Source organism: Miniopterus natalensis, chromosome 20 (genome assembly GCF_054644295.1).
Source record: "Miniopterus natalensis isolate mMinNat1 chromosome 20, mMinNat1.hap1, whole genome shotgun sequence".
Taxonomy (NCBI): domain Eukaryota; kingdom Metazoa; phylum Chordata; class Mammalia; order Chiroptera; family Miniopteridae; genus Miniopterus; species Miniopterus natalensis.
The window spans coordinates 20,694,484-20,715,591 of record NC_142100.1 but is presented as its reverse complement, the minus strand read 5'-3'; the positions used below and the strand labels follow the sequence as shown (position 1 = coordinate 20,715,591).

Here is a 21,108-nt window from a genome sequence, read left to right as displayed (position 1 = left end):
ATTTTAAAAGGATTATGTATAAAGACTACCAAGTTTAAAGACCACCAAGTATGTGATCACATCTATCTTGGGGGACTAATTCTCCTCTTTCTTGTACCTTATGGAAAATGGCCCTTGTTTGAGCCTCATTAACTGTAATATTTTTTCTTTAAAAAAGGTATTAAGCCCTGACCAGGTGGCTCAGTTGGTTGGAGCATAGTCCTGTACACCAAAAGGTTACAGGTTCAATCCCCGGTCAGGGCACATAAAGGAAAGCAATGGATAGATGTTTCTCTCTCACATCAATGTCTGTCTGTCTCTCTCTCTCTGTATTTATCCCTTCCCCTCTCTCTAAAATCAATAAGCATGTCCTAGGGTGAGGAATTTTTTAAAAAGGTATTAATAGGCCATTGGATCTGTGTCTATGTTGATGGAGGTACACATTGCATCTGAGAACATTGAGTAGTGCTAGAAACATAGTAGGCACACAATAAATACTGAACAGACATATATTTAAAAGACTAGAAAATACCTCTTGCAAAAAGAACATCTAGCATATAATACAGGCCATGAAGAAGTTAATTGATGTTTGAGTTAAATAAAGAGGCTTTAAAAGTGGAGACTGTTCTGTCTGAAAAATGTTAATGAGTGCCTATATTAATATTTTCTGATACAGTATTATAAAATCATCATCTCCCCCACAACACACCCACCACACTCAATAATGACAAATAAGAAGCCATATATTAAGATCTATTTTTCATTGGCAAAAACCACTAAGAAAAAATAGAAAAACAGTATTTCCCTATGTATTTTTAAATACATCAGCCTGTGCTTGAGGTCACATCAGGGCACATTCTCCTTAGGGGTAGGGGCTATCCAAATAAGTTCTGGAGGGTTGGTTTTTTCCGCCAGTTATAAGATAGATGGCAAAACAGGGCTTTCAGAAACAGAGCTATTTTAACAGCTATAGTTAATCTCTTTCCTATAAATTCTCTTTTTTGGAATCCTGACACTCATTAGAAGCTTTGGGGGGGGAGGGGGGGATGTTATTGCCTTCAAAAATATTCAAAAACTAAAAACAAGGAAAGGAGAACCCAATGGATTTGTCCTTTCACCCTGCTTCTTTCTAACATGCTCCACTGAGCTCCATTTACCTCATTTCTGCCTTTAATTTTTCAGATACCAAACAGACATCAATATTTAAAAACACAAAAGATTTTCTACTTTTGTTCCATTGTTTATCATCTGCTTTCCACACTGGAACACAAGCTCCATGAGGGGAAAGACTGTGCTGTGTCCACCATTATACACCTCACACCTAGGGCAGCACCTGGCTGGCCTGATTCCATGTTTAGTGTCTAGCTTGTTAAATGAATGAATAAATAACAAGAGCCTTAGATGGGGGACAATTTCTTACACCTAATGGGTTATATCATGCAATATGCCACCTTAGGAAACTCCGAGTACCCAATTTAATCATGAAGAATTGACACGTAAAATAAATAAATAAAAATAAAAACACCTGAGCCTGGATATTATAGTTCATAAAACTCCTATAACTTTTAATCATCACTGTGGGTTACAGACATTGGTGCCGAGTTGTGTGTGACAGAAGTAGAAGATGAGTAATGGCCAACATAGTGTCGCAAAGGACAAAGGCACATAAATAAATACAATGAATGAGGACCGTGCCTGGAACACAGCGGACAGTCAATAATACTAAATCAAAAACACCTGCAACTTCATTGTATCAACCATGGTGTCCTACACCTTAAAAAAACACAGGAAACAAAAAAACCTACTTAACTGATTAATTAGTTTCTATGTTCAAATCTAAAATGGAAGACTACCAAAAAACAAGCCATCTTCCAGTTCCTTAAAATCTGATCACACTCATCTATGTTAAAAACACAGAACTACAAAGTAAGTGAAGGGGAGGCTATTTATGCTGTTTAGAGGTCAGGATGTAGGTGTGAAAAGTCGAGAATATGCTGAGTTTTGTGGCTGGGGATACACGGAGTTTTGTGTGTTCCTGCAGGAAAGTGTCACGGAGGTGAATGAATCTCAAGAGCTGGTTAAAAGGTCTCTTCTAGGCTGAAAAGCAGAAGGGTGCTCTTTAGAAAAGCCACAGACCGGCAGCCCGAGAGGCTGTGGGCAATGAGGCTGCAAAGTAAGTGAAAGTGAAATCCTGGCTGAACCTCGACAGGGGGGAGTCCTGGGTTGGACTGACAGAAGGGGTTATTAGAGAGAGTTTTAGAGTGCCGGGTTGGTGTCAGTCCCTGAGACTGATACAATTGGGTCCGTAATGCTAGAAGCCTCTAAAGGACAAGTCTACGATAGTCAACGTGACAAATTCTCTACATTGGAAGCAATAACAGAAAGACAGGATGTGGGTTAGCAGGAGATGGGCTGCAGAAAGAAATGGCAAAATGTGGCAAGAGTATTGTTTGTTATAATTTCAAAAATATCAATGACCAACTCTTTGCTGCTGTTGGTGGGAGCCACTCCAAGAGAAAAGGGTTACCGTAGAAAAAGCAAGATAATCCAGGATCAAAGGTCTCAGGAGAATGAACCGAGAGAGTAAGTTAGGAGACAGGCAAATAGAGCTGGTTACTAAATATACATAAGTAATTTAGCCCAGGAGAACAGATTAACTTCCTTACAGCCTCGGGCACTTCCCCTACTTTCTTCCCTCCAGGAATATCCCTCAGATATAATTCGTACAAATAACACATTGCATAAGAAATTCAAAAAGAAGACAAATCATATCCAGTTTCCAATAGAGTTAAGTAAATTAAAAGTTATCCCATCTCGTTGCTTCCCAAAAGAGTCATAAAAAGACTTTAGGGTAATGCTGATTGGGTTGGTGATTAATTTTTACAATGTACCTTCAAAGTAAATGAATAAGGAAGTTACAGTTGCTGAAGCATGCTTCAGTGAATCCATCTCAAGGATGCTAGAGTCTGACTGCCAACAGCTAAATAGATTTCCTCTCTGGTGGCAGCTAAGAGACCTCGATGGGGCTGTGTGCTCTATCTGAATCTTGCCACACTCAAAAGCCATGTTCCTACTAGGCTACTTAATAACAAGTTCTTGGTTAACAACTTAAGTTTTCCCACAGAATTGTACTTTTAGAGATGCTTTCTCTCAATTCTGATGGCACTTTAACTAGATTTCGAACATCTTAGCCTTGTTTTGTCTTTCCCTTCCCTCTCAGTCTAGGTACTCAGTGACCTGTGAAATACCTACATCGGCTAGAACACACTCAAAAGACAGAATCTGTTCAAACTGCAGCTAGGCATGACTGCCTTTCTCTGCAAAGTTGGGTTTGGATATTCCAGTCTAGGGCCCAGGTGGAAGCCCCCAGATCGTACTTAAACAATAGCAAGTGAGATGGTTCACCAGTTTCCATTTCCTACAACCTGCTTGCTCTTGGCCCCAACTGTTCCTGAATTACCCACAGCCAAAAGCCATCAGATTTCACTCCTGGATACTTACCCAAGAGAAATGATTGCATGTTCCATAGGTTTGTACACAAACATTCACAGAAGCTATATTTCAAATAGCTAAAAACTGGAAACAACCCAAATGTCTGTCAGTAGACAACTGGATAAACAAATTGTGGTATATCCATGCAATGAAGTACTACTTAGCAATTAAAAGAAATAAAATATGATATACAACGTGGATGAAGCTCAGAATAATTACGCTGAATGAAAGAAGCCAGATAAAATAAGTCCATATTATATGATTTAACTTATATAAAGTTTAGAAAATACAAACTAGAGTGACAGAAGGCAGATCAGTCATTGTCCAGGGACAAGGGAAGGGAGGGGGGAGGTGGTAGGGAAGGGTTACGAAGGGGCACGAAGAAATCTTCAGAGCGATGGATATGTCCATTATCTTGAGTGTGGTGACGGTTTCACAGGTGTATACATATGCCGAACTTAAACTGAACACTTAAGATACATGTGCTTACTGTATGTCCATTATTTCCCAATAAACTGGGAGTGGAAAATAGTTTGTCCCCAATCCTTTCCTGGTCTAAGGGGCTTCTACCCAGGCACCTTTACCCTTGAGGTAGAAGTGCTGAATAAACACATCTAGTCTCACCCTTTAAGTCACTCCTGCCCCCAGGAAGGAGCTGGACATTCACCGGGCTGTTTTACTGGAACACAGGGCTACTGTGCTGCAAAAGCAAGAACTGGGCTTAACACGCCCTGTTTGACCGCCTATGTCCAGCCATGGCAGGCACTCAACCAAGTGGCCATTCTTGTCCTCCTTATTTCCATGAGGCCCACTGTGGTGAGGCCTCCCTGTCCGCGAGGGAAGGCGCAGCATGCTCTTCTGTGCGGTAGGAGAGGCAAATTTAACAGACCCCTGCACCAAAGGTTGCTAAGCACTTCCCTTGCTTAAAGAGGATATTTTGGTCCCTGTCTGGCTCTCAGTCCTTTGTCAGTCAGAATGTTGAGGGACAGGAAGGGTTGGTCTTAGGAGCCAAAGTGCCAGGGCTAGACCTTTCCTTTCTATCACCAGGGATCAAAGGAATTGGCCACGATTTTTCTCTGAAGTGAGACACTGAAAACCACTGCCAAACCCTCAGTCACAAACAACCTGGACCTGCTGTTCTTTGTCCCAGGCTTTAATCTCTTTTGACTCCTGCCAAACGCCCTCTTTAATTCTATCCAAACATCGCCCTCTGAATGTGTACGTAAATGCAATCACCACACTTCACAGAGCTGACTAGAAAGTTGGCTGCTCAATATAGTCCCAGATGTTTAATATAATTTTGAATCTTTGGCCAAATCATTTCCATGATTGCTTGGTTGTGGAAGGTTTTCTGGCAAGTGAGAATTTAAGGGCTGTGGACTCCAATGTATGGCCTTTCTCTACAAACCTATTTCCTGTTTCCCATCTTCTCCCATGAAAGGCACTGGTTTATCTCATTTAGAATTGACTTGCTGAACTGGAATTTAGCACTGTACTGTTGGTTTACACTAAGAGGCACTATAAGAAGAATCATAGGGACATCCCCAGCACACAGGCTGGAGTGATGTGGTCCACCATGTCACAAGAGGGCTCACTTATGGGGAACTCAATGATGAAATTCCTCAAGGCTCAGTATCCAGATAATCAAATCTTTTCTGAGCAAACCATTCTGGATTTCTTTCTCGTGGAGCTGAGGCTCCTGGAATTGTTCATACTGTTTTCTGCTTTGGCTGCTAGAAACCTGAGAGTCCCAAATCTGTCTTCTAGCAACTTGACAGGAACTGGTTTGTTTTCACCTTTGACCCTGACTTATTTCCTTACCCTGATATTCCTGGCACCCAGATTTCTACACTTATTTATTTTCATCCTTCTGATACTGCAATTATAGTTAAAATAAGCTGTTTCAACTTATCTTAGAATAAAGTGAAATGTTACATATGTTTAACATCTCTGGATGTCGCTTCTAAATTCAGACTGGAGGAGAGAAATCCTATAATTCTAATTCATAAGCATTTAGCTCTTTTAAGTCTGTTTTCTCCTGTCAGCGACTTACTGTCTAAAAACAGAACAGCCCCCAAGAGACACATCAATAGTCACCTGTACATCCCATAAGACTACAAGAGCTACTGACTACCTGTCTTTTTTATTCCTTTTTTATGTTTTAACAGGTGGTGCCCACATGCTCCTGGTCCAGTGAGTTGTGTTTCTGTCATCACTACGATAGCATCCCCCCTCTTTCTACCCTCCCTCCTCACACCAACTCCCCAAACAGCTCCAGCTCCTTTTCCTCCCTTCCTCCTGCCCCACAAGTGACTGGGTGGGTATCTGACAGGAAGATGCACTTAAGGAGCCACCCAAGGACAACAGAGAGGTACATCCACCCCCTCCTCGAACTAGTTTACAAATAGTTTACAAAACGATGCATGGCCAGAAGCCTGTTCAAATGATAGACGACCTTAATAAGGCCCAACACACACACACACACACACACACACACACACTGCATAAGCCATTGAGAGAATGCTATATGAAAAGCAGAACACTAAAATAAATAACCAATATATACATATTAAAACCAGAGGAGTTTTCGTTTGAGAAGAGAGCACCCTCATTTGAAATCAACGGTCAGAGTGGCAAAACGCGGCAGGGTTTTGCAAAGACTTCTCCCTCATTTATTCCAATGATGCAGGAAAATAACCTGACAATAAATACTCCTGAATTCTTGGGAGGCAGTATAACGATGCTGTTAGGAGTACAGGCTGTGCTGGTGTTTCTATTAATGGAGAGTATTATGGAAAGTTATACAAAAATTTGGCAGCAGTGGTTCACTTTAGGGAGAGGCACTGGGCATGTGCTGGGAAGAAGACAGTTTCCACTGTATAACCTTCCCTGACACTCGAATGTTTTACCATGGACTGTACTACTTTTTCAAATAAATAAACACTAAGAAAACCTGGAGTCGGGGATACCCGAGTTTGACTTCTGGCGCTGCCAATGCCTGGCTCCGAGACCTTCACCAAGTGGCTTCATCTCTTTAGCCTCAGTGTCCTCATCTGTACTGTGGGACTAATAACTGTGCCTGCCTCACAGAGGCTTGGGGAGGTGTAAATGAAACAACTGCATGCATAAAGTACTTTGCAGAGCCCTTAGCACATAGTAGGTGCTCAATAAATGGCACAGCAGTATAATACAAGCATAAAAGAGTGTTAATGATAAAAAACTTAATCCAGCCTTAAAGAAAAATAACAGTAAGCTCGGGTGTGGGGAGGCATAAAGATGCCTTTGCACAGCCAACTACTTGCTACCAACAGGCGGAGGTTAAATTAAGCCACCATCTTGAAAGATATGAAGAATATAAATTAAAGCCCATCTGAAGGAAAGCTTTCAATTCCTCAAAAGCAGAGCCTAAAATTTGGCATTTCTAAGCAGTTCCAACTACCCATCGAAGTTCTTAGCCAAAAAGCAGTCTCGCCTTACCCTGAGCCCACAGCACAAATCTAGGAAGACCCCACAAAAATGAACAAAAAACTCTAATTTTCTCCTCTTGCCAAGCTTCACAAACGCTAATATGCACAGGAATCTGATTCCTGGGGATCTTATTAAAATACAGCTCTGGCATAGTAGGTGGGGGCTGAGTCTCTGCATCTCTAATAAGCTCCCAGGTGATGCTGATGCTGATGCTGCTGGTCCATGGCCCACACTGCACAACAAGGTCCTACTGATCCCAGATGATGGTTCCACTGCTTGTCAGCCAACAGCAATCTTGAGGGATTCCAACTACTGTAATATTCTCTCTCCTGGTAACCGGTTGATTCTTCTAAATCGATACTTCTCAACTGGGGGAGACTGTGTCCCACAAGGGACACTGGGCAAAAAATATCTGGAGACATTTTTGGTTGTCACAACTGCAGGGGTGACATCTATGGGTAAAGGCCAAAGGTGCTGCTAAACTTCCTACAGTTCACACAACAGCCCCCAAAATAAAGAATTATCTGGTCTCAAATGTAGATAGTGACAAGATGGAGAAACCCTGTCCTAAATAAGAAGAAAACATGAATCTGGGGGTGGTACACACAAGGACAAACAGCTTCAGGCTGGATGTGGAAAGGAAAATAATTTTTAAGGGAAGATTCCCTACCCTCCTAAGTATTTGGGTAAAAAGTAGGACTGATTGGAGAGTTCAGACTGAACTTGGAAAGCAGCCTTGAAATAATGATAATAATAAGCAGCTGAAAACCCAACCTTACATCTGATTATATAAAGCTGGGAATGAAACATCAGGGTGATGGGCAACTAACGGCCCAAGTGTGGCAGTAACTCATCACAGAGTTTCTGACTTACTGAGAGAATGAGTATTCCTGAACCAGGTCAGATTCCTGGTTCATGTGGCGTTGCCTTTATCAACCCTAAGGGGCAGGACCCAGGATGGGGCACAGATGCTCCACCTGACTTCAGTATCAAAGCCAAGACCTGTCCAAGTTCTTCTCAGAAGCCATTCCCAACTCAGTCATTCATAAATTTGCCCAGACCCTTCTTAAATTGCATTTCTATATCCTGCCAAGACCACTTCTTGAGATAATGATTTTAGAATATTATTACCCGCTGTGTTAAGCAGTACTTCCTTGCTTTAGTTACAACAAGAAAAAAGAAGAATTAGGGGTGAAACAGCAGAGAGGGTAAGGTAATGCTGCTTTCATCAAGGAACACTCTTGTATGTGGAAAGTGGACTATTCAACAGTCTGGACGCACAAAGAATTTGGGCGACAACCATGAACTCGGGAAACGTAATGACTTCAAGTGTGTTTTTTGATGAAAGTCATTCAACATGTGTTTATAAAAAAAGGACTGAACAAAGGCATAATTTCTGTTAGAGTTACCTAGTTAGAACACAGCTCAAACAGCATGGAGTTCAGCAATGTTTTCAATCACAAAGCCCTCAATCGATTGCAAATATGCAGGGATCAGAGGTTGGTGAAAAACAGGAAAATTTGCTAGGAGACAGTGAAATTAATACCATGGCTCTTTGCATGGTCAGGGAGGCCATGGAACCTCCAGGAAAAGGCATTACCAATCCTCAATGGGCAGGAAGATGCCACCCATTGACTGAGCTACATTAGTTGATGGGATTAGTCCCTCAACTGCAAACACTCTAATTGCAACATGGTACCCTGGATTCTGTTCCTGGAAAAGAAAAGAAACATAAGTGGGCGCACTGGTGAGATCAGAATCAAGTCTGAAGTTTATTAACAGTAATGCACCAATATTAATCTGAGTTTTGACAAATGTGGCATAGTTATGTAAGATGTTAACATTAGGGGAAACCGGGAGAAGGGTATGTGGGAACTCTTGGTACTATCTTTGCAACCTTTCTATAAATCTATTATTCCAAAGTAAAAAGTTTTTTAAAATTAAAAGAAAAAAATTTGAAAGCCAACATATTTCATGACTCTTCAGAGCCACTACACTGGGAGTTAGAAGTCAATAAAGACCATCAAGATTTAAGAACCAGGATTCTGGGCAAAGGACCTGAAAGGACATTTTTCTAAAGAAGGCATATAAATAGCCAACAGGTGTATGAAAAGGTGCTCAACATCACTAATCATCAAGGAAATACAAATCAAAACCACACTGAGATATCACTTCATACCTGTTAGGATGGCTATTATATAAAAGAAAAGAGGTAAGTGTTGGTGAGGACGTGGAGAAGAGGGAACCCTTGTGCAATGTTGGTGGGAATGTAAACTGGTACAGCCACTATGGAAAATAGTATAGAGGTGGCTCAAAAAAACTAAAAATAGAACTACCATATGACCCAGTCTTTTCTCTTTTGGTTATACACCCAAAGAAAATGAAATCAGTATCTCGAAGTGATAGCTGCGCTCCCATGTTCATGGCAGCATTAGTCAACAACAACCAAGACATGGAAACCACCAGGTGTTCATCAATGGATGAATGGAGACAGAGCTGTGATACACACATATCCTGCCATTTGCAAAGTGGATGAACTTGGAGGACACTATGCTAAGGGAAATAAGACAGGCACAGAAAGAAAAAAGCTGCATGATCTCACTTATACATGGAATCTGAAAAAGTCAAACACATAGAGACAGAGAGTGGGAGGCTGGTTGCTAGGGGTGGGAGATGAGGGAAGTGGGGAGACGTTGGTCAGAAGGTACAAAGCTGGAGTTATGTAGGACGAGTAAGTCTAGAGATCTAATGTACACAATGACTACAGTTAACAGTATTATACCGAAGTCTGGAAATTTGCTAAGGGAGTAGAGTTTAGGTGCTCTTTCCACACACACACAAAAAAGTAAAAGAAAAAAGGTAACTGTGAGGAGATAGATACATTCATTAGCTTGACTACAGTAATCATTTCACCATGTATATCAAATCATATTGTACACCTTAATATATATAATTTTTACTTTAAAAATTAAAAAAAAAAAAAAAATGAATCACGATTCAGTTGGGTGAGGAGAATTCCCTTATACAAATGTGGAGGGGAGGAGGGCTGTGTTAAAGATCAGGAAAAACTAAGTGGGTAATTATTAGGATATGGAAAAATTAAGATAGCCACAGAAGGCATGGAGAGTCAAGTACGGCAGTAACAAGTGTGAAGCTGGCCAAGACTGTTAGTAATCCATCACAAAGTCATCTCCTCCCAAAGATAACCATGACCTTCAGAGATGGGCCTCATGATGGGCAGCATGGGCCACATTCTACACCAACATGTATCCTCCACGGACACTATAAAATTTACAGAATAGTGGTTATACTTGTAAACCCAACAGGCCTAAAACCTGCAAACAGCCTGAAAGGAAAAGACTAGAACAAAATCTGAGAATTCTGACACACACAATATTAAAAAGTCAAGGTTTACCAAAACACAAAATAAACTAATCACCATTCACTGACTGACGTGAGTAAAGATATATTGTTAAGACATAATCCGCAAGTGCATGCATAAAAAATTAGCTGTTTATTGAAGAATATGAGAGATAAAAAGGTAAGGCAAGAAAAGATTAAGTATTTGAATAGCAACTAAAAGAAACTGTATCAAGTCTTTCTAAAAGCAAAAAAGGAAGACTGCTCTGAAAATATATTGCTGATTAAAAGCTCGGGGCCTTGGAGTTTTGGGGGTTGATGCCTAAAGATTAGAAAAATAAAGCAATGTGGCTGCCAGAAAAAAAAAAATTGCCAAGACAGGTTTATGGAAGTGCAACCTACTTAAATATTTTGACAGGATGTTAGAGAAACCATCAAAATGGCTTTCAACTGGACAATACTGGATCTTAACCCAACACAGTCCAGCTGAAGGTACAAGCGGTGATCATTACACCACCATTCCAACTAGAAGCCTAGTTTTAACACCTAGAAATGGATTCCATTTTCCCACCTCCCATCATCAGCAACACACTCAAATAGGCCAACTGCTTTCCTACTGGTTCTAATCTATGCTCATTCGGTCAGGTCACTAGAGCACATTCAATCAACAACACATCCAATAAAAAAAGGTTAAAAAAAAATTACCAATTTGTAAAAAACCACGCATTCTGATTTTGTTGACAATAAAGCAGGTCTTTGTTTTTAAAGAAGTTAGCTTGCACTAATTGATTATAAAGCGAAGTGTGAATGAATCCACTATGCACATACATTATAGATTTTACATGCTCATGAGCAAAGACAAAAATTTTAGAGGAAAACAAATGGACAACAGCAAGGCATTTACGGTTTTCCTGCAGGCTTGGCAATTAGCAAAGCAACCTGGGCATGTTGCCTAATCTCTGGCCTTTTTCTTAACCTGTGAATGACATACCTAGGTCCACTTTTCCTCTGGGAAGAAACTCTATCAAAGAAAGTGACCACCTTCGAACTCCATCTCTCTAACTTACTGAGGGCTAATATTCTAAAGGCCACATAAACAGAGTTTGATAAATGACCCAGTTTTATGCAAACAAGTTTAAAGTGGAATTATTACTCAAAGACAGCTGCAGTACATCATTAGCCTTTTCTATTCCTGTAGATAATTAAAGCCCTTGTTTTTATAACGTATACCCGCTTCTGTGGGCCACAATAATTTCAGATCGTTCTCAAGTGTTTCTCAATCCCAGCCCCAGAATTGAAGGAACATGGCTCTACTTACAGTTACGAATGTTATCCCAGTCGATTTTTGAGAAAAACGGATGGCAGCAAAGGCCTTCAAATTTCAGTCTCTCTTTCTGGCCACACAACAAACTTTGAATCAGATCCAGTAATTCACTGCTAACTTTGGGGTCATCTGGAAACTTCAAAAATCGCTATTGCAAAAAATAAAATAATTTCCTTAGCAAATTCAACTCCGTATGTCCCAAAGTTAAGAAAGTGTTTCTCGTATATTCAAGTTTCTTTCTTTCTTTAAAGAAGGAAGTGGTGTGCCCTCTTCACTTTGGACCAAAGGCACGCTCCCAAAATAAACGGCCTGTTCACATCAATAGGCCTAGTTTCTTTGCAAGGGTTCAATATTTTTCATGACTTGACCCCTGCTCCTCTCCCATTTCATCTAGCTCCAATCCCCATCTCGCTCTTGGCTGTCCAACAATGATGAGCTATTTAAAGCCACCTGAACAAATCACACTGTTCTGTCTGCCCAGAACACCCTCCCCAAGCCGAGCCCTTCTTCCTGCCTATCTCTTCCACCCCACCACTCCCCCCGCGTCCTCCCTCTGAACTCTGCTTTTGCACATACCTGTGTACTGATTTTTGTGTGATGATGGAGGCAGAAGGCCCACAGAGCCTTTCTCTCGTTCATCATTGTAAACCTGGTACCTAACAGTACCTAGTGCAATCCACTCATTACTGAATAGGTGGGTTGAAATGAAGGAAACAAATCAGCCCCAAGAATCATCTAAGGGGAAACTTTAACTCAAGAGGAGACTCAAGAATAACAAATAACTATGCATGTATTAAGGATATAAAATATGTATTATACATATAAAAATATGTATTAAATATTCCATAAATTGGGTGAGATACAAAAGTCTGTGAAATCAGTTCTCTTTTTCCCTTTGGCTAAAACTAAAACATATATATTTATCATATCTTTAAATATTTTGATGAAATATAATCTTCAAAATCTACTAACAGCTCTTTACCTGGAAATTCATGATGTTACTGAAGGTTCTGGCTGAGGTTCCCTCAGTGAATGGGGACCTTCCGTAAACCATCTCATAAGCAATAACTCCCACTGACCACCAGTCACAGTCGAGGCTATAGACACCTTTTCCGTCCCCATTCATCACTGTCAACACTTCCGGGGCCATGTAGTCTGGGGTCCCAATCGGGAGTTTGGCATTCACCTGGAAACCCGTAAATAAAATGAACACAAGCAGCTTTCAATTACCCGCAAATAGATTATGAACAGCCACGCTTCAGATGCAAGCTGATTTGCCACTGATTACTATTCTTCCAGGCACTTAAACCTTCTGTCAAGTGGCACACTGTCAGAAAATGCAAATGACTTCCTTTTTTTTAAGCACATAATATAATTCAAAGTGAAAGGGCAAGGAGTTGTTGATGATATATATACCCTTTGGTTACACGAGGACAGGGGCGTATATTCCTGAAATGAAAAATATCTTTCCTGGTACGTTACTGATATGATAGAACTTCTCTTACTTATGAAACAGCAAAATGATAATAAATCCTAAAGATGAATCTATAAGATTAATCCACCCATTACTGAAAAATGAGCAGGTAGCTGGCAATACAATATTACAAATATGTATGATATCTCAGGTTTAAATATTTGGAATCAACATTCTGACTGTGACCCATTCACAGGGCAAGATATGAAAGTTTGCACCAGAGGTCAACTGTTAATAAATCCATTTTCCTCAGCCCCCAGCTCCTGTTCCCTGGTCCCCACCCCCTGCACTGTTCAGAAACCAGGGCCCTCAAATCCAATGGCACCCAAGCACCTTACCTTGACAAAGACAGATTAGGACGATGTAGGATGTCTTTTTATAAAGCTAAATATATTCCATTTAAAGAACTGTCCTTTTTTCTGAAAATTTGTCCTTCTGGCTGTTTGGGTGTTTAAATGTCCTTTATTTCTTGAAATGATGCTCATGACAGAAGTAGGTTTTCTGCCCCTCGCCCTCACCCCTTCTGATGCAACTTAGTAAGCTGGCAACCCTTTTGGTCTTCAAAACTGTTTTGAAGTTTTACTGAGCCATGAAATTTGAAGTCTAAGGACCACCTCTCTAGCCTTCCCCATAAACCAGAGAGGGCCTGATGTTAGTCATATACTGTGTTGACCGGCTGTCCAATAACCCTACATCATCTAAAAAGGCTTCTCTCACATCAGCAGTTACATGGCACAAAAGAATCTTCTCCCCATTAAAGGATCTTAAGTGTCCCTGAGAGAGCTGGGAGATTTTATGGGTAAGGCCACATGTCTTTAATGCTGAGCTTTATATCAAGAAAGTGAATTTGCTTTGCTTTGCTTGGACTAGAAATTGAGAGGAAAGCAAATGTTTAGAGAGGACACTAGGAGGTCTCCTTTCCCATGATGAAGACCCAAGCTCCTCCAGCCTGTAACTTTAATTCTGCCCATCCCTCTGCCCCCGAGACCTACTGTGATAGGACATGGATCATTCTCCCCACTCCCTCCCTTTTTACCCCGTGCCTCGGGCCGACCATAGGTTTTTCCAAACTGTAAACCCAGAAAGCAGTGTGGTACTGTTATTCTTGACACCACTGCTTTGGGCAATAGTTTTTCTACTGCAAGTACCCATTTGGGAAAGCCAGATGGTCACATCACCCAAGAAACTCACAGGCCTGTGTTGATGGACAAAAGTGAGGAGAAAGGAGAAAATATATGGTCTAAGACAGGAGAGCCTAAGCTTGAGGAACCAAAAGTAGCTTAAATCAAGAGGAAACCTCAACGCGGGGAAGCATGAGCTCAGACTTCTGTCTTTCAATGTGTGTATAAATGTTAATGAGCTCAACACAGATTAGGATTAAACCGAAGGGTTTGGGTAAAAACCCTCAATACAGACAATGAGAAACAAGTCTCTTTTAAATATCAAAATAAAAGAAGACTATAATACGTTGATTAAACTAGGTACTGGTAATGCCACCGAATCACTGATTAAATGCTTACCCTTTCTGCCTAATTGCCCTGCAGAACCAAGCCTCAAATATGCATCATTTACACGCATTTGGTTTTATCATCACACCATGTTGTTTGAGAGCATTCGGTTCTCCCTGTTTGCAGCTCACACGGCTTGGTTATTTGTTCACGATCAAAGAGTGGGAAGGAACTTGACTCGGTCATCTTTATCGGCCTGACCCAACAAAGGGTATAAGCTGCCAATGCCTCGTTTTCAAACTCATGATTACACTTATCAAAGTGAGTCAGGTCACTCCCCAGCTAACTCTTGCCCATAACAGATATGTGATCATAGACATTTACTTGTATGTTTTCTACATTTTAAAGAAAAATGCTCCCTAGCTTGCTTTTTGTACATGTCCTACTATAGTAATCCATAGTAATTAACAAAGACTTTTAATGACTATTAATGACTACTAAGTTTCCATTAGCAACTGACCTCCAAGCACATTAAACCAGTTCAACATGTAACCTCACACATCCTGACAAGGATTTTGCAAAATGCTTTCCCTCTCTGCTGGGGGCAGTTCACAGCTGGCCAGGCTGGGTGAGATATTAAAAGGGGAATCATGTCCTAGGAGTCCAGCTTGCCTGCAGCACACCATCTGACAAGGCCCCAGTTTTATGAACTTTAGTTCATTTTCACTATATCGACAGGGAAGAAAATATACCAGTTCAGGAGGAGATAAGAAAATGACTAGGAGGCAGAAAGGTCGGTCATATTTAGAGAGATAAGAGGGTTTAAAAAAATAAAGAAAAGGATTAATCTAGCAGATTATTTTACAAGCAGAATGCAGATGAGAAGAAGGGAAGAAAACCACAGTCTTCCTCTTTCCAAGCCCCTTCCAAAAAAATGCTTTAACATAAAACTGCTTCAACCTACCTTTCCCCACCTAGCTGCCCAGGGTGTAAACATACGCCTCTGCAGAAGCAGGGGGAAAGAAATTCTCACGGTGCTCTTTTCACTACTACATACATCTCAAAAGGGACTCTCTCCTATGGGTTTCTATCTGCTAAATGGGGCTGATTTATAATCTTTATTTATAATCCTCTCACAATTATTTTCCTGAGAGCTGAATGACACAGATTAGAAATGTTAGCTGTTTGCCATTCTCTGAGATTCTAATAAGGTGAAGTGGGTGACCTAAGTCACACAGTATGTCAATGGCACATCTCAGCTCACCCCCCAAATCTCCGGGCAGTATGGCCCACCCTTGATTACTAACAAAAATACTCCAAAGCAATATTCTGACTAAGAAGCTCGAAATAAAGACAATGGAAGAAGGAAAACACAACAGATTTAAGATTCACAAATATCCAAAATACACAAATAATACTTGGGAGTGGGAGAGGAAAGGACTGACTGATTTGAGGTAAGTAACATACAATAATTTTAGTCAATGTGGATTTGATTTTATAGAGTATATTTTGAGTACAAAAAAGATTTTAAACCTACGTTAGGCCTATAAAACATTCTACTTAAACTTTTTTTTTTTTTTGAGAGAAAAACATTGATTTTGCTATTCTACTTATTTATGCATTCACTGGTTGCTTCTTGTATGTGCCCTGAACAGAGATAGAAACCACAACCTTGGGGTATTGTGAAAATGTTCAAACCAACTGAGCTACCCAGCCAGGGCCATAAAATATTCTATTTAAAGAAAAGACATTTTTAACCTACCACCATTGATCAAAAATACCCCAAAATTATAATTCTATATCCATACTTGATCTAGATTGCAGACTCTTGGTCTTCTGTAATAAAAGGGCCTTTGCACTTAAAACAATGCTAAAAACTCCTCCTTCTCTGCTTGGCATATTCTTGGGCCTAAAAGCAGGAAGTTCTAGAGACATGATTCTGTCTCTACGAGGAAAGGAGCTGCAATACTTTCGAGTGTACAGGACTGAATGCCACATCTCCTTTACCAAAATAATCCAGGGTTAAGATCGTTGAGCTGCAAATAAAACTGAGTGCCTCCAGGAGGCTCCCTGCCTAGTGTGAAGGTTGCTACAATTAGAAGTGAAAAGGGCAGTTTGAAACACTGAAAAACAGAAATCAGAAATGAATAGGAGTCCTGTCTCTCTCCAAAGGGCTCTGAAGAAAGTGACTCCAGATGCAGAGGCAGGGCCTTAGTCCTAATTCCCATTTTTTTACCAAGTAGTGACGCTGGATCTTAGCCTAGCATCCAGAGCAGGTTTTCTTATTGCAAACACATCATTGCTAGCTCTCATTAACTAGATTTTGGGTGCTTCTCAATCCACTGCAGTGATTCTCAACCAGGGGTGATTTTGCCACCCGGAGGACATTTGACAGTGTCTGGTGACATACTTGGTTGTCACAACTGGAGGGGAAAGTGCTACTGGCATCTGCCTAGTGGATAGAGACCACCAGGGATGCAGTTAAACATCCTATAACACACAGGACAGCCCCACAACAAGGATTATCCAGACCAAAATGTCAGTGGTGCTGAGTATGTACCTATGCTTCAGTTACTATCAGACTAGGTACCTATGGTTCAATTTATTTCTAGATGCATGAGTTTTTAAGGTCATGAGTGCAATGTATACGTTTTTTAATCCTAGGTGATAACACTTTTGCTTTAACTTTTTTCCCTGGGCTTTATTCCACCATAAATTCAATACCTAAGTTTTTTATGCCTGTTTCTGAATTGCACATAATTTTTAAAACAAAATGCTTTGGTTCTATCATCTAATTCTTAATGTAATGGTCAAGGAGAATAGATTATAAAACATAATCTGAAATAATACCCACCTTTCCTCCAAGGAATTTGAGAAAAAAGGTAATTTTACATATTGCCCTCTACATAAAGGACTTAATTCTCACAGCTGCGGGCATTTTGAAGAGCAGCTTGTCTAACCCCTTACTTTGTGCATTTTTACTAGAATCAGTATTTTCTAGAGAAAGAATAAAAGGCCAAATTCATAAGGACTTGTCTAGGTCACCAAGTGGTTTGGTTGTGAAATTAGTCTTAAAATCTAAGTCGATTTTCTCTTAGACCTACCATTTTTTGCATAATTGACTTCCAAATTCATACTTTAATATGTATCAACTTTTTTACAAGCTATTTCATCTAACTTTTTTTTATTTTGTCATCTTTTTCCTAAAGTAGTCTTGCTCTTGATCTCAATAGCTACCCTCTTGCCTACTACTTAGCACATGGAATATATTTTAATTTTAACCACAGTTCCAGGACTTAGAATTGACATTTTGAGCACTTGGTTCTTAACTCTTAGGATATTTGGTTCAAATGCTCTGATGATCAATTTAAATTTTGCTATATAGAAAATAAGAGGATTTGAGATAAAAAAGACTGTATTTCATCAAAATATTTTGAGGAAAAAAGACATAATGTAATAGAAGACAGTCTCTAGCAGGCAAGGAAAATGAAGGGAAAAGCAAAATAAGCATTTTCCTTTCTTTTTAACCAAACTATAAGAATGTTCCTAAAAATGTCTTTTAGGGTATGAACAGGCATCATATATAAAAGGGTGCCAAGGTCCAGTAAGTCTGGGAAGCAGCTCTGTGTCGCCACCCCCATTCTCATCCCCCTCGAGAAGTCATTTCATGCACTAGCAGGCAAATGTCACTCAGCTTTATCCCAGGATCTCCCAAACTTATGAGGATCACAGAATGCTTTACAGGACAACCTCTAGTGAGCTATCTTATTGCATTTTGTTACCATCTTATTTGAGTTCATCTTAGCAGCTGATCCAAAATCCACTAGCTTGATGTGTCCCATCCGATCAATGAGAATATTCTCAGGCTTGAGGTCTCTGTAAGAAAAGTGGGCCATGAATTAGTGCAGTCTTCTCCATGCCAATCAACAAGCAGCTGCTCGCCTAGGATTATGATCTGGCCAAGAATCTTAGGTCTGTATTTTGCTATACAGACTGCCCTATTGATGGATATAAATAATCAGCACACATTTTGCGAAACAAATTGAAGAGGAAGAGGATTCCTGTGATTCCTGGTTTAACCATCATTCCATTTCCACAACATTCTCAGGTGTATATAACACATCAGGTGAGTGAGGACGCCCGGAAACATTTTGTGAAGCACCTTTGAAAATAACTAACAGGTGAGATCAGAAGTACAACTCTGTGGTCTTCTGCCTCCCCCATGGTATGTCGGCTCCTTCTGCAAGTCAAATTCTGTCTCTCTACCATATAATCCAAAGAACCCATCCAAGAGTTCCTGGTCTTAATTAACTATGCTTACAGATCTTACTAGCAAACTTGAGGGCGTTACAGGTCTAGATCTCTTTCACTGTCGAATGGGGTAAGCTGAAATGCCTGCCAGTTAGGAAAATTTAGTTTCAGCCAGTTATAGTTAAAACTGACTAAAAATTGGATGGAGCATTATTTTGATGCCTAAATCATTCATTCATGCATTCTATTATTGGAACTCTTAGGTGATACAGATAAATTCTCAGAATTCTACCAGGGAGTCTCACTTACCGATGTACATATCCCATCTGATGAACGCTGTGAACAGCCAAAATCAGTTCGGCTAGGTAAAACTGAATCATGTTTTCATCTAATTGGTCCTCATATCTATTCAAAAGTGACAGCAAGTCCCCTCCAGGCTGATATTCCATGACCTGTATAGAACGCCAAACTTATTAATTCTTCATACACCCCCCAAAAAAGGAAATATCTCAATTAGATCCTCAAATCCTGCCTGACATGATATAATTATGATGTCTCCACAAAGTAATGAAGATGTGTGAGACATATTGCAAGTCACGTACAATGAGGTCCCTGCCCTAAGGAAATTACACACGTTTCCCAAGAGAATCAATAAAATGAAAGACTAGTACCAGACACCATGCACAATGTTTGCAAGGCAAGCTTGAAAAGTTGAATTAAATCCACCCACTCACCCACCCACAAGCACTGACACCCCAGACATTCGCTAGGTTGAGGTACACAGCCTAGATAGAAATTCCTAGAGGGAAACAAACCCTCTTTGCACCCCTTTTGCATTCCCCTCAGCACCCAGCAGAACATAGGAGGCGTGCAATAAATGTGATACAATCTTTGCCTTTAACAGTCAGTCAGGGTGAAAAGCAATCTGACTCTCTATTAAATATTTAAATGTGAACATATACTGTTTGGCCTCATAATTCCATTTCTGACTATTTATTTTACAGGAACTCATAATAGTTTATAGTTGGATAAACAGATTCACTGCAGCACTGTCTGTAACACAGAAGAAAACAACCTGGAAATCACCCAAATATCCATCAGTAAGGGACTGCTAAAATATGATCTACCTAAACAATGGGATACAATGAAGATATTAAAAAGGAATGGACTCGATCATTTATACTGCCATGGAAAGCTGTCCATGATAATACAGTGACATCCTATGCAGGATGAAGTATAGCCCCATTATTGTGATTTTTTTTTTTTAAACCAAATGATTACATTTGTTAGCATTACATAGGGGGTGAAATCAAGAAGAAAATAAAGCAAAATGTTTGATTAGCAAAAAAATGTCTCCCACACCAAGGAACCCTCCCAATATGGGGCCTGACACCCTAGGATTCCTGCACACCGCTGCGGGATGTGAATTCTCTCCATCCCTCTCCAAACGCCTGTTTGCTTCTGGCCCAGAATTAGAAGCAAGCTCTGGCCACGCCAAACGAGGATAACAGCACATAGCCTCAAGGGCCCCAGGCTAGTCCAGTAAAGGCTCTGGCCAGCACCAAGCCAACCCCACCCCAGAGGCCCCCTGGAGGAAGCAGTGACTTGCGAGTCCTCCCGGAGGGCCCTGCATAACCTGGGAGCACCTCCATTCCCATGGCATCTTACACATAGCAGATGCTCAACCAAATACTGGAAGATTGGAAGAGTAAGGTTCTGTTTACGCTGCCATTGCTGAAAAGTTTTCATCTATGAACTAACAAGAACAGCAATACTTAGAAGAGGAGGCAGCTAAAAGGTAGACTTTATTTTCCTGATTCACAGCAGACATAAGCTACTGGTCCCTGTGCTAGAGGAGCCCACAGGAGCCACCTAGCTGCCTATAGCTCACCCACTCATCCCAACCTGGTTCTCCACAGGCCTTGTGGGTGAATGCTAATTTTTTATGTCTGTTTTAAATATATATTGCCATTAAAAAGATCTTAAACATCCCCCCCAAAATTCACGGATAATAACAGAAGTAGTCACACTTTTAAAACGGAAATGTCTTAAAATAAGAACAGTGCATATATGACGACACGTTGCTGTTATAGGTTTTCTAATCTGGCTCTATTAAAGATGTCAAGAATAGAACAGCTTTTAAGTTTAAGGGTGAGAAAGTCAAATGCGTAGCAGCCACCGGCAACTTTTAAGAATACACAAACTGGCCACTATTTAGTACTTAGCAGCTATTCCTGAAGAGTCTATTTGTAATAACCAGTAAAACAGTTGAGAAAATAAGAACCACCTCTTAGAAAAGCAAAAAGATATGC

The 21,108-nt window shown here is 40.4% G+C and overlaps 1 protein-coding gene across 2 annotated transcripts in view; it reads right to left on the bottom strand.

Annotated features, from left to right (window-relative positions):
• CIT (citron rho-interacting serine/threonine kinase) overlaps window positions 1–21,108 on the bottom strand; it is a 121,871-nt gene that overhangs the window by 87,141 nt on the left and 13,622 nt on the right. For both annotated transcript variants that reach the window (XM_016201606.2, XM_016201607.2), the window contains exons 5-8: window positions 19,106–19,248; window positions 18,328–18,421; window positions 12,606–12,809; window positions 11,618–11,771 (exon numbers count right to left, since the gene is read on the bottom strand). In XM_016201606.2, the coding sequence (XP_016057092.1) occupies window positions 11,618–11,771; window positions 12,606–12,809; window positions 18,328–18,421; window positions 19,106–19,248 (595 nt within the window). The remainder of the gene's footprint in view (window positions 1–11,617; window positions 11,772–12,605; window positions 12,810–18,327; window positions 18,422–19,105; window positions 19,249–21,108) is intronic.